The sequence below is a fragment of the Carlito syrichta genome, unplaced genomic scaffold, assembly GCF_000164805.1.
Source record: "Carlito syrichta isolate Samal-C Ts95f unplaced genomic scaffold, Tarsius_syrichta-2.0.1 Scaffold98143, whole genome shotgun sequence".
Taxonomy (NCBI): domain Eukaryota; kingdom Metazoa; phylum Chordata; class Mammalia; order Primates; family Tarsiidae; genus Carlito; species Carlito syrichta.
Window position 1 is genome coordinate 30,316 of NW_007042239.1, and position 14,161 is coordinate 44,476.

At 36.1% G+C, this 14,161-nt stretch overlaps 1 protein-coding gene across 2 annotated transcripts in view; it reads right to left on the reverse strand.

Moving 5' to 3' along the window:
* Window positions 1-14,161, reverse strand: part of THOC2 (THO complex 2) — a 131,622-nt gene that overhangs the window by 14,852 nt on the left and 102,609 nt on the right. Inside the window, exons 23-33 of one of the 2 annotated variants that reach the window (XM_008063157.2) lie at window positions 10,928-11,203; window positions 9,747-9,888; window positions 9,155-9,312; window positions 8,111-8,239; window positions 7,050-7,181; window positions 6,781-6,965; window positions 6,095-6,273; window positions 5,747-5,849; window positions 4,665-5,095; window positions 4,417-4,475; window positions 2,914-2,949 (exon numbers count right to left, since the gene is read on the reverse strand). In XM_008063157.2, coding sequence (XP_008061348.1) covers window positions 2,914-2,949; window positions 4,417-4,475; window positions 4,665-5,095; window positions 5,747-5,849; window positions 6,095-6,273; window positions 6,781-6,965; window positions 7,050-7,181; window positions 8,111-8,239; window positions 9,155-9,312; window positions 9,747-9,888; window positions 10,928-11,203 — 1,830 coding nt within the window. Of the gene's footprint in view, window positions 1-2,913; window positions 3,031-4,416; window positions 4,476-4,664; window positions 5,096-5,746; window positions 5,850-6,094; window positions 6,274-6,780; window positions 6,966-7,049; window positions 7,182-8,110; window positions 8,240-9,154; window positions 9,313-9,746; window positions 9,889-10,927; window positions 11,204-14,161 lie in introns of both variants that reach the window. The other variant, XM_021714909.1, reaches the window with a different exon arrangement.

Here is a 14,161-nt window from a genome sequence, read left to right on the forward strand (position 1 = left end):
GGAGGGATTGCTTGAGCCCAGGAGTTGAAGACCAGTCTGGATAACATAAGCAAGATCTCATCTCTACCAAAAAAAATTCAATAAAATAAATAAATACATTTTTAAAAATTTTTTAAAGTTAGCTGGGTGTGGTGGTGCTCACCTGTAGTCCCCGCTACTAGGGAGGCTGAGGCAGAAGGATTGCTTCAGCTGCAGTAAGCCATGATCATGCCACTGCACTCATGCCACACAGCACTGTTATGAGCATGAACATGCCACTGCACTCTAGCCTGGGCGACAGAGTGAGACTCCAACTCAAAAAATAAAATAAGATGAACAAATTAAAACCTAAATTCCATCTTGAGGTGCTTCCTGCTTCCCCGCTAAGTTCCAGAGAGGTTGGTTAGTGGAGTATGCTTTTGACAATTTCTTCATCAAATGCAGTTGCTAGAATTGCTAGGTCAGAACACAGTTGAGGCTGGGCATGGTGGCTCACACCTGTAACCCCAACACTCTGGGAGGCCAAGGCACAAGACTGCTTAAGCCCAAGAGTTCAAGATCGGCCTGAGCAACATAACAAGACCTTATTTCTACAAAATATCAGCCATGCATGGTGGTCTGCGCCTGTAGTCTCGGCTACTTGGAAGGCTGAGGTAGAAGGATCACCTGAGCCCAGGAAGTTGAGGCTGCAGTGAGCCATGATTGTGTCACTGCAGTCCAGCCTGGGCAACTGAGACACCAACTCAAAAAAAAAAAAAAAAGCCTGATCTACGTATTACTTTTACCATGGATTAGAAAGTGAAAATAGCAAATAAATAACAAAAAATAAATAACTAAAAAGTTAAAGTAAAGCAGGGGAAGAATTTTATATGTACAAGTGAAAAGAACATAAAAATAGACACATATCTTCCGAATCCTCTGGAAAGTAAAACCTATTCCAGAAACAGTGAGGTTATAAACATAATCAATTTTGGAAATCACTCAAAGTCCAGTAAAAAAAATTTTAAGACATTCATATGCTATTGAACTTTCTAGACGCATAAAAAGGCAACACCAGCTACTATATAAACCAGGTGTTTGGATGCTTTACCAAAGTATAAAAACTTAAGAGTTCCTCAAATATTTATTGAATACCCAAACTTACTGCCAGGTAACTGCTAAGCACTAAGGATCTGAAAAGTAATATGAGTCACATAATTTTTAGAAGCATATTTACATGTTATTTTCAAAATTTTCCGGTTACACGTGAAATAAATCCACTGAATTTTAAATGCTCACAAAATCACCATTTTAAAAGGGAGGGAGGGATTAGACTTGAATAAGTAGTGTTTTAAAAACAAGGCAAACACACTAAAAGAGCTAGGAACCCTTTCAACTATTGTCAAAATGGGTGCTAAGAATCCAGGAATGTTAATTTTAGTTCGTGTTTTGGTACTAACAAGTTGTATGCCACTGGAAAAAGCTCAGGAACTTTTTCAGTCTTTCATTTGTCAAGACACTACCATCTGCCCTGTCTATTTCACAGCACTGTTATGAGCATGAAATGAGATAGCACATGTTTTCTTTTTGAAAGGCTTTTTCACAAATTTAAGGAACCATAATTTTCATCATTGACTAGAAAATTCAGTTAATTTTAACAGCAGGTTACAAACTGCTTCAAATTATGTTTCAGTAAATAAATACTCACAAGTTAACACAATAAGTTCATTAATTTAAAACAGCCCACACAAGTCACTGGTGGTTAAGACTGACATATACAATTACAAATTGGTTATGAAAACCTACTATATTGCAGTACATATTTAATTTAGCCATTAAAAAGTTTTACTTTAAGTCAAAGTACTCACAGTACAGCTGAGATTCTTGATTAATACTGTATATTCTAAAAACAATGCTACAATTTTAGGATACAGGCACAGTGGGTAATCTGAACTGTTAAAAAAAGACTGCCCAATATCTTATTTGTCCAATATCCATAGACATTCATTATAAATCTATATATCTAAAAGCAGTAATGTCAACTGGTTCTGTTTCCAAATTTCACTTGGTCCACCAGTAAAGGAATCATGCTTAGCAGATTTATATTTATCATGCATAGCAATATTTATGATGAAAAATAGGTTTCATCTGCTGAAAAGATTCATTTGCTTGTAGCTTGTAAAAGGAGGCAAAGTAGAAAATCAAAGGAGAGTACACATTTAATAATAATAAAGACAAAATAACATAAGCAATGGACAATTCATCTTAATACTGAAATGAACTCTGTAATAAGATACACAAACTGCACACTATTTTAGTAGCAGAATACTCAAGAAAGTAGAGTAATAGGTAATAATTAATGACATATAAACACAACCAATGATTGAAGTATTCCTCTCCAGGGGAATGATTATTTTACATTAATTGTATCTCCTGATATTATGTCACAACTACCAAAAAGGTACTTCAGCAGAAGATATATAAAGAATTTTATAGATTGAGATGGGCTTAGTTTTTGAAACAATTATGTGAACACATCAAATTTCTTTTTTGTTCTTTTGGGCTGTCTAAAAGCAGTCAGATAACAGCCTGGCAGATATATATTGAGAAATTAAGTCTACGCCCCAAAACAAACCAATAATCCCTTCCCCAAACCTTAAGCTTATTTCTATATTTTGAGGCATAAAAAGAGAATGCATAACACAGCAAACAAGGAGAGATTATAGAACCATTACTACATTACACACATTTTATAACAATCTCATTAAAAGGGACCATAGTCATCTGTTGTTTCAGTTTGTGATAGTTATTTTTAAAGGTTATTCTAAGTAAGCAGAGTATTTTTTCCCATTGATGCTAGCTTACTGAATTTACTAGGGTGAGGGTGTCTACTTAACAAAAGAAGTAAAAAACTTTTTGGTTTACTTAGGCATGATGATTTTAAAAGACTCAAACCTTTGCTGAAGACTCCTTGAGATCGATGAGACTGTCCTGTAGAAAATGAATGGAGATGACAGGTGAGCTGGCATAGTTCTCAGAACCCAGAGGAACTTTGGGAAGTATGGCTGTAACCTGAAAATAAACCAGCTACTTCTTGTGAGGATAAATTTTGTGATGTCATTATCAATATGAGTATCAACAATAAAAACAAAAACAAAACCATGTAATGGAATTGTAATGTTAAAAAAGTAAACTATATGTACTCAATGCAAGAAATAAAAATCTTTGCTCAGAATTTAAAAATATCAATGCCACATTTTTCATATCTTTGTACTGAAGCTATAGATAATTTAAGAGGCTTAAGAGAGCAAAACATTCTTTCTCCACAAAAAGATAATAATAGTGGAGGTCACTGTGGAAGAACAACATTAACTTATATTTTTCTTTAATTGGGAGGTTTCAAATTTTACTTTACTTATAACTCTAACATTAATACACACATTTTTATCCTAGCTAAAAAACTCAGTGGCATTATATTAACAAGAAAATAAAATATATAAAGTAATTTTTTTTTGCAAAGTGCCTTTTATGGTGAATCTCATACCTCCCACAAAAAAAAAAAAATTTTAAAAAAGGAAAAGAAATAAATTACAATATTCCACCACAGTGCTCTTGATGAAAAATTTGTAACTTACAGTCTTAAAAGTTCAACGTATTGCAAATTCAAAGATTCCATGAAATTAGATGACTTTAGAATTAAAATTAAATATGGAGCAAGGAATGGCTACCCTGAGTCTTCAAGAAGGCTACACCCACGATTTTGTGCTGCAGTTGAATGCCTGGGGTTTCTCTTTGCTGGGTGGTAGGATTGGATGCCACATCTGCTTTTATCGTAACGCAAGGTTCAACTTGTTGGGAACCCAATGGGTATAAACAAACCTCCAAGGGAAGATAGAACAGAAGCTGCATGCTCACTGAATATACACAACTACAGGAGAACTGATCACCAAGGAGACTTTAAAATGGAACTCCTTTCAAGACTCCTTCTTAGAAGGCACACATCGGTATGATGCTCATCAAGAAGCTTGATGAATTCAGAGGTATCTTGTTCATCCTGTATCATCCAGGAAGTCTTCAGTGCTATATATTCTTCACCATTTATGCTGAAAAATAGGCTTCATTCTGCCGAAAAGATTCATTTGCTTGTAGCTACCATTGCACTCCAAAAAAGACTGCTTAAAGCAGTTGAGGCACTTCTGGGTAAAATTTCTCTTGTACTTTGAAACACTACAAAATTAGTGCTAAGTCCTTGAAGTTTTAACATTTTTATAATCAAAATACTCAATAGGAAAAAAAAATATCAGTCCACCAATACAGAAAAAATTCATTTTCTAATGCAATATAAAACCTCCAGTGGCTCCAGTGAATACTTGGCACAAGACTTGAAGGAAGTCAGGACAGTGGTATTCCAAACAGGTGAGCCTAACATGGACGCTGCCTTCCTCAGGCTATACTAACCTTTACTGCGGAGGAATGTGATGGAGAAGGGTGTGTATCAATTTTGCGGCGTTTTTGTTCTGTTGGAACAAAAATAAATAGTCAGAATAAAGTATATTTCTAGTTTTTCCAAACACTTAAAAAAACAACTGTTAAGGCTATAAAGTTCTCCAGATAACCTACCAAAACAAGGAGAAAATAACTACATTAAAGGAGACAAATACATTAAATAACAAGAGGCAAACACATATAAAGAAAGGTACACTTGCCCCTGTCAGGCTCTGCAATATCTGATCGGGGAACTGGTGACTTCAAGGACCCAGAAACTGGTGTTTTTTCTCCTCCTTTAACATTTTCCTTTGATTTCATTTCCTTTGCTATATCTCTTTCTCTGGATGGCTCCTTCTCTCTTTCCCTTTCTTGAGTCGATTTTGATTCTGCGTTGGGAACAGTGGTTTTGAATTTCTCATCTTTAGCTTTTTCTTCCTTCTTGAATTTTTCTTTCTCTTTGTCAGACTTAGGTGTTCTTTCCTTGGTCTCTCTTGCTTTTTCATCTTTATTTGGCCGCTCTTCCTTCGGTTTCTCTTTACCATCTTTACCAAGTACCCTGGCCTCTGGAGTAGTAGCTGGAGTCTTTTCTTTTTTCTCTTTTTCTTTCTCTTTTCCTTTTTCTTTGTCATTTTCTTTAACAGCTTTGCTGCTTGGGAATAAAAACATGGGATTTTAAGACAAATAATCATAAAATAAATTCCATGTTTAAAATCATTAGAGGTTTCTTATTAACTTCAAAAATACTAGAGCTATGGGGAGCCCTTTGAAAACTAAATGACAACTTTAAGACAAGTAAAATGTACTGTACTTCTATATCCAGTAGATAATAAACAAATTCATGAAGAGCAGATTAAAAAGTGATTAAAACAATATCATTTCCTTTTGTATACATTCATAACCTTTAAGGATAACAAGGCAATATCCAAAATTATATCCCACAAGCCAACCAACAGAGCTACTATCAGGAAATGGATTACTCAGCTGGATGGATCACTACTCTAAATTAGAACTTTCCTTATATTAACTCTCCTTGCTTAGATTGTCCACAGCAATCACTCTATCCTAAAATGTTTTTTTAAAACATCACACCTACATTCCCCTGCATATTGCAGCAGGGGAAAAAAAAAGTTGTTATATAAAACATAATTAGGATGGTAAGCACATCAACAAAATAGGGGTACATGCAACATTCCAAAATCCAACATAAATGACTTTTACATTACTCAACCACCACTCCCCTTCCATTCATGGGGATTCATACAAGAATTTAGAATTATGACACATGGCATAGTGTTCCTACCTGTTAGAGCCACTATTTCCATTGCTTGAATTCCCTTTTGGTGTGGCACTAGAAGCTTTATTAACAGCTTTCACACTACACTGAGATCTCTCCCTTGATTTATCTGAAATAAAAGTAAAGTTTTATTTAACAAGCCCTAAATGTAACTAAACTACAAATTCAGAGTAAAATGATTAGAGAATAATTAGAAAGAAACAGCAGGTTGATTACTTCTTAATGCTCACATACCCCTTATCTAAGGAATAAAAAAGTAATACTAAGCCAGCATTGTACTTGCTATGTGATATAAAACATTTCACTTTGTTGAAACAAAATGTGTAACATCAAAGTTTCTACAAAGAAGCATACCGGTCTCCTCAGTACTGCTTTCATCCGATTTAGATGTACTTCCTATTGATGATGAAGAAGGCCCACCACCAGGCCCATTTTGTACGCTGGCAACTGCATTCCTCGGAGGGGGATCTTTGTGATGAAACTCATTTTCAGGTATCATGTATGACTTTCTACTTTTCAACTGCCCAGAGTAGCTGAAAGTCGCACAAAGTATTTAAATATACAAACACAAATCAAAAAGCACAAACATGGGGTTTAAAAGAATAAAATTAGCATGTTATTCACTCCACTACTTGGTTCCAGAGAATAAGAAAATATTAATTTTCAGTAAGTTCTTAAAAGTTTTTATAGTGCCCTATTTTGTTAAAAAAAATTCACTATAAACTAATCCTTAAACTAAGATGACTGTTTTTTCTTTTTGCTCTTGATGATCTGATAACTCAACTGTGATGATAAAATTATATTTCCTCCCAATCAAGAAATATTACATACGACTTCTGAAACTATCATCCAGTATAGACCGGAAGTTGATAATGAGAAGTGATAACTCTCACCAGCCTGTGGGAACATGATCGCATAATCTCCCATAACCTCCTGAAGTAAGGCAGAAGATAAACTTCAACACTGTAAAACATTTTAAAGTCTTCAGAATCCTTCTGTCACCTAGTCTTGTAAGTCACATTAAAGTATAATTTTGTTACCCCATAGCCAATGCATAGAGATCTGGCCTCTTCTCTTTTTCTTCTTGGCAGATTTTATGCACTCTTCTTTCCAAAGCCTGACCCAGATTCAAAACTTTTGGGTACCAAGGAAGTATTTTTGTAAGCACAATCAAGATATTCCTGATGTGAGTATATTCGCCTGTTTCAAGGCAATGTACCGATGCCTACAATAAACATTTTAAGATACATTATTATAAAACTGCACATATAAGGAGAAAAAAATACATTCTAAAAAATCAATTTTTTACCTTTGTTAGTTTATAATGCCATTTATGTACAACATGTCGAAAATTTTCATAGTCTAATTGATCAGCCTTATTTCCACCATCAAATCCGGTTGCCCTTAATATGGTAAGAAATCCTGGATAGTTTCCACATTCCTAAAGAAAAAAATTGTCACTTTTTTTTTGTGTTGTTTTGTTTTTAAGACAGGGTCTCACTCTGTCAACCAGATTGTGGTGCTGTGGCATAATCACAGCTCACTGCAGCCTTGAACTTCTGGGTTCAATCCATTCTACCTCCTCAGCCTACCAATAGCTGAAAGTACAGGTGTGTGCCACCGTACCCAGCTAATTTTGTAGAGATGGGGTCTGGTTATGTTGCCAAGCGGGTCTCAAACCCCAGGCCTCAAGCAATCCTCTCACCTTGGTTTCCCAAAGTGATGAAATTACAGGCATAAGCCACTGTGCCTGACCCAAGTTTTTCACTTTTAAAAAAAAAGTATGCCCCCACAAAATAGCAGAAGCTGAAACTTAAGTAGACTAGATGAATGTTGGCACGCAAAAACATCATGCATATTTGAGTGTCAGGTAGTTTTCACATCAGTTTGAGATAGGAATAAAAAGTATAGCACTTTTTATAATGGATTAATTGTGCTTTTAAACACTGTTTTACAAATGAATCTTAATCTCAGCTTCTCTTTTAAAACTGAACAATCTAGAGATTACTGAAAATGATTATTATATACATGAGTAAAATATAAGAGTTTTATTTATTTATTTATTTATTTTTTGAGTTGGAGTCTCACTCTGCCACCCAGACTGGAATGCAGTGGCTGCTCCCGGTCACTGCAGCCTTGACCTGCTGGGCTCCAGCGATCCTTCCACCTCAGCCTTCCAAGTAGCTAGAACTACAGGCACATGCTGCCACACCCGGCTAATTTTTGATTTATTGTAGAGATGAGGTCTTGCCAAGTTGCCCATGTGGGTCTAGAACCCGTGGGCTCAGGCAATCCACTCACCTCAGCCTCCCAAAGCGCGGGATTACAGGCTGAGCCACCGAGCCCAGTTGGAGTTTTTCTTAATCATACCTTTTCATATGTGGCTCTATCACTATGCCACCTGGTCACAGTCTCTAACATGCAGCAAAGAAATCTCCCATAACGACTAGCTTCATTTTCAGTACAGCTTGCAACTGTGTAAATTATGTCAGAGAAAACCTATAGGAAAAAATGTTTGAAAAATAAAAACAAATCAAGGTCAATATTAGCTGAAAATATTAAAAGACTATGTTACAACAAATAATAATGAACAGGTAAGCTTAGTCAAATGATGTTTTCTACTTTTATATTCACGCTTGCAGAGACCTTTGGAGATTTTGGCTTTTATGGGGAAATAGCACAGTCATAAAGTAAGCCCCCCAAAAAGAATTTTTATAAAGAAAGTTGACTTACAATGACAGAGAAAAAAACTATCATTATTTTTACATAATAGCTTCTTAAAGACTTAGCCATACATATTACTAGGGTTATGGAGGTAGTAAACATAGGCAAAGCTGAAATTAGAAAAGACAGTGGACATGCTGTAACTACCGTTATGTTTTTAAACCACAAAATGTAACTTAATATAAGAAAAAAGATGCAAAATCTGTGAATATAACCATACTGAAAAGCTTCTCTGCTTTTATGTATGTGCAAAAGTGCAAGGTGTTTTTTTTTTGGTTTTTTTGAGGGGTGAAGATTAAGGATGGATAAGAGAGTTCTACCTATTGTGATACAACATGCAAACTCAAATGCTTAGTTAATAAGTTTAACTTTGGGTGCTTATTACGTATCAGGTACTATTCAAAGTGCTTTTTACATGTACTGACTCAATCCTCTCAATAATCTTATGAACCAGGTACTTATACTTTACAGATAAGAAAACTGAGGCACAGAGAGGTTAAATAACTTACCAAAGATCATATAGCTAGAAAGTAGTAAAGCTAGGATTCAAGTTCAGGCACTTGGCTCTTGAGTTTATGCTTTTAAACACACACACACACACACACACACACACAAATACCTCCATAGACTATAGTGCTTAGCTATCTTTGTGTGAGAATTTATTTAAAGGTTGCAATAAAAAGAACTTACTCGATCATAGCAAAGAAGTGTGGAAAAATTTGGAGTTTTCTGTTGATGTACCAATTCAACAAAACGAGCACAGTAAACAGCATCAATTGCTGAAAAAATACATCGAGGAAATATACACAGCTGTAGAAATTTTGTGATGGTCTCATTTTTGGTAGATTCTAAAAATAAGGGAAGAATATAGTAAGTGCCTCAAGCCACTAAACATGACAACATATTAACCTTAGTGTAGAGAATACTATAAAACCCAAGCTACAGTTTGTAACCAAAAGGTCATGTCTGTGCTTAATACTATCATTTTTACTCTGTGAACATTTTCCTATCTATAATTTATCCATAAATATTATTTTATACAGAAAAGCTGAATGACAAGCTGCCAATATTGTAGTTATAAGTTAATTAATTTCACCAGCAAAATAAATCAGTTCCTGCAGTGAACATGTGAAGTTGATTTTGCATTAATGAATAACTAAGGAATGGGATAGTAAACACTGAGTTGAAATACAAACATCATATACTTGAACACCACCTAAGTTACAAAGTTATGTTTTTGCAATTGAACAGCAACAGAAATGTAACAATTCCAACAACTTACTTGCTAAAAGCCAATTGTCCTTTTCCAGTTTTAATCTCTGTAAAACTCTCTGTACATGCTCCATCTGTTTCTTTTCTTCTTCAAGAAGCTTGTCCTGAAGGGCAGTACAACGTTCCTTCTCTTTCTTCTTTTTATTTGGAGGCTACAAAGAATAAGTTACATACTTTTCTGACTACATGCACATCACCTTCCTTCTTTTAACTAAAAAAATTTAAGAGATACTGATACTTTATAATTACTTCAACATGAATATAGGTCTACTCGGATATGCTGCTTTTACCTCCATTCAACACATCCAGAACAGTGTCATAGAGTCATCGTACACCATCAAAACAGGCTAACTTCTCAACATTGATACTATTAGTCTTAGGCAAGGGGTCATCTTTGACTCTTCTTCTCCTACAACCACTACACCTGTTTACAAGTTCAGTACATCCCCACGACCTCCACCATAGTCTATGCTTTCAGTAACTCACAATAAATTACCCAAAAAGTCACCCAGCTGTCTTCAGTCTAATATTAGTCCCTTCCCCTATCAAAAGCATCCTTCACACTGCTGTCATTAATATTCTTTTTAAAGTGCCATTTTTTTTACCATCATTACTTTCCTGCTCAGGAAACTAAAACAGCTCTCAGTTTTTTTTTTCCAATGCCCTATATAATCCGGCCCCATCCTAACTATTCAAATGTATCACTAAGCACATTCTCTACAGTAAAAGTGTTCTCCTTAAACTCCAGACTATGCTTTGCCTTTCTTGGAACCTTAAGAGTGGCCTCCCTATCTGCTTCCATATTTCCAAACCTAATCTACCTTCAAGGCCTGCCCAGCTCAAGGCCTGCCCAGCTTTTCAATAAAACCTTCTCCTAAAGAGTTCTCCTCCTGAGAACTCCTACTGTTCTTGAAATTAGAGTCACACAGGTCACATTAAATTACTATTAATAGCATAGTCTTCAGTAGAAAAATAAACTCAAGTACTTTTTGATTAACCATAACCTCCAACCATTCACCAAGCCCCACTCCTGTCAGTAAGAGACTGCCTTTAAATCCACTTAAGAAAATACTATACAGCAGCAACAAGATCATAGTTTCAAGAAACTTGAGCTAAAACAATTTCAAAGTACAGGAAACACTGAATTAACACCATAAAGTTTATACTTGAACTACTAGAACAAAAACCTACCATTTCTTGATTGTCATCAATTGCTTTCATCTGGACTTTCAGTTTATTAACTTCTCGTTCATAGCTGGTGTGTGGAACTGCAAGATCATACATTGTCAGTGACCAGAATGTGGCATAGAATTGAGGGCTGATGTCATCCCAGACTTTGGAAACATGTAAGGAGACTACTGCTTCATGGACAGGAGCCATCACCATCTCACAAGATGTAATATACTTATGAACTTTATGTTGCTGTTTACTTCCCTTTTCTGATTTTTTAAGTTCATCATACTTTGACTGGAGATAAAAAGTAAAAACAAGTACATCTATACACATGCACACAATTTATAGCTTTGACTTTCATGATATAAAAAAATATATATTTCCATTTAAAGAATCAAAAGTTAACTAATCTCAAAACTGTTATAGAAATTCTAGTTGCTTACCAGCAACACTTATTTTAAGATAAGTCATCCCTTGAAGCTATTTCAATCTTTAGTTCTCTGTGCTGACTAGTTCAGAAGATTCTTATCAAATCTGACCTGTTGTGTAAGTAAATACGGTACATGTGCCTCTGTCCATACCCCTCAACCCTACTCCCTCTTATTGCTATATGAGATTGAACAAGTAGAGCTTCCAGTCTTGCTTTCTAGATATTGAAGGGGACCAAATAGAGGGTCTTAACATTAGTAAAGAGGCAAAACGGAACTAGTAACAGCCAACCAGGACAGACTGTAGTATCACTACATGTCATCTCTACCAACAGTTACAATTTGTTAATTAAGAAGCTGGATCAATACTAAGAAAAGTTATGAGACAGTTACTACAAGACTGCTAAGTAGAGTGAGCAACTGCTTGGTTTGCCAGGACTTCAGGGTTTCTCAAGATGTAAGACTTAATGGCTATAACTGGGGAAGTCTCAGGCAAACCATGACCAGCTAGTTATCCTACTGCTAAACCAAATAAATTTTTCTATGAAAAGCTCTGGTATATTGACGTTTAAAGCATGTGAGAAATGATGTTGCAGCTTCTTTTGCTGTATTGGTTCATCCTAATTTGTGGGAGAGTCAGAGCAAGGCCATATTCTTAGTGTATGAAAAAAAATTCTGTTACTACAATGGGAGGGGCTACATATAGATAAATATATTGGGTGGGGAGAGAGAGAGAAAGAAAGAATAGCACAAAGTAGAGTTGTTGGTATTGTTTCATGTCCTCAGTTCTTTAGGATGAAAGAGCTCTCACCCAGAAAATTTTGTTTGGGTTAGCCATCATCCTTAAAATGAACCTAAGAGAAACCCTAAAACTAGCTTCTTTTTTATATTAGAAAATCACTTATTCAGTTTTTGTTAAACACGCCAGCTATAACTAGACAAAGGTCAAAGGTTCCACTTCTAGCTCTGCACTGTGATAGGCAGAGTCTCAGTTCCTTATAGTTCAGTTACCTGCCTTCCTTCCTGATTCCCTGGGTACTGCTATACTCCCAGGTTCATTGAACTGAAAGTATACAAAAGTTCTCTGTTCCAGAGGACATCTCAAGCAAGATCTAAGACTCTTACAACTGTGGTAGAAGTGGAAAGATTTATGTTCTATTATTCCCATTTTAGAGAACATGTTGGTAACTACTGAGACCATGCAAGTGACAAAGCTACAAAGAATATCAGAGGGGTTCCAATTACATCAGAAACCTGAGACAATAATAGTGACTAGAATAACAAAAGTTTTTTGTTTTTTTTAATTTAGAGGGCAGGTCTTACTGAGGATAACTAATATGAATCTAGGTGACCAGCATAACATCTGCTATGATCCTAACAAAACATGAGATAAAACAGTGCTGACTCTACCTGCATAAGATAGCCTAGCTACCTATCTGGGCAAGATCTAGAATATGAACTAGGGAAAACCCTCTCTTTCAGACTTGGTGTCTCAAGGTGGGCCTCAACAATTAAAAAATACGGTTATAGGTATGAGAGGCTGATAGCTCTCAACAATTAAAAGTAAAAATATGGTTATAGGTATGAGAGGTTGATAGCTCCACTCACCCTTGTCCTCTGGTTCTGAATTTTTAACTTCTATTGCTAGGCACCCTCATAGTCCCTTATCTAGTTAGAAAAATAGGCTTGATCAGAAAAGATGGCTATACTTCCTATTTCCTTGTCTAAAGTCAGTTTAACTACCACTTTAAGCTTACATCTTTAATCAAATATAGAGGCTTAACAGTTCTACATCTCAAATCACCCGAGAAATTAGATGTATGGAATAGAACTGATATCCACAGTTATTGCTGTATTTCTTATTACTGTTCAAAAATCTCTTGTTGGTCCAAGAATCTGAGCAGTGTTTGGCTGAATTAGTCTCAAGAAAGCCTGCTGACAGTCTCTTTATGGAGGAAAATGTAACATACATTTTCACTTTCTCAACAAAGGCCCTTCAAGAGAGGCTTTCACCCCAGAAACAAAAGCAAGGATCCATAGGGCAGCTTGGATGCCCATTCAATGCAATCAAGGTTGCCAAGGAACCCCCTTTCCAGAGAGTGGCATGTGGCGTACAGGTAAAAAAGACTTATCCCTGACTCGGTTATAGTTCTGTTTTCCTCTTCAACCTAAGAAGAAAATATCATATCTTTGTTTAGATGTTTATATCTCTTAAAAGACAAAGATAGGCCAGGCACAGTGGCTCATGGCTACAATCCCAGCACTTTGGAAGCCAAGGCGAGAGAACTGCCTGAGCCCAGGGGTTGGAGACCAGTCCGGGCAACTTGGTGAGACCTCATCTCTATAATAAAATCAAGAAAAATTAGCCAGGCATGGTGGCACAAACCTGTAGTTCCAGCTACTTGGAAGGCTGAAGTGGAAGGATCTCCTGAACTCAGCAGGTCAAGGCTGTGTGGTGGCCGTGACCGTGCCACTGCACTCCAGCCTGGGCTACAGAGTGAGACTATGACTCAGAAAAAAAAAAGACAAAGATAATATTTTACACAGGCTAGAGAAATGGTAGCTATTGGTATGAATGGCCTGCTCCGTTTTCTGACCTGGAAAAGTTCAGCTAACCTCAGGCAATTCGGTAATCCTGTTTGCTAGGGATCAGTATCAGTAACTAGTATGTCCCCCTTCTCAATACCCACCTCAGTCCTTCAAGAAATCAGATCCCCTGTTGTATAGCTGAGGCTGATCTACTGTGGAACAGGGTGACAACACAAGACATAACTACACAATGACAGCATACAATTCTCTGGATTGAAAGATTCTAAAGGCAAAG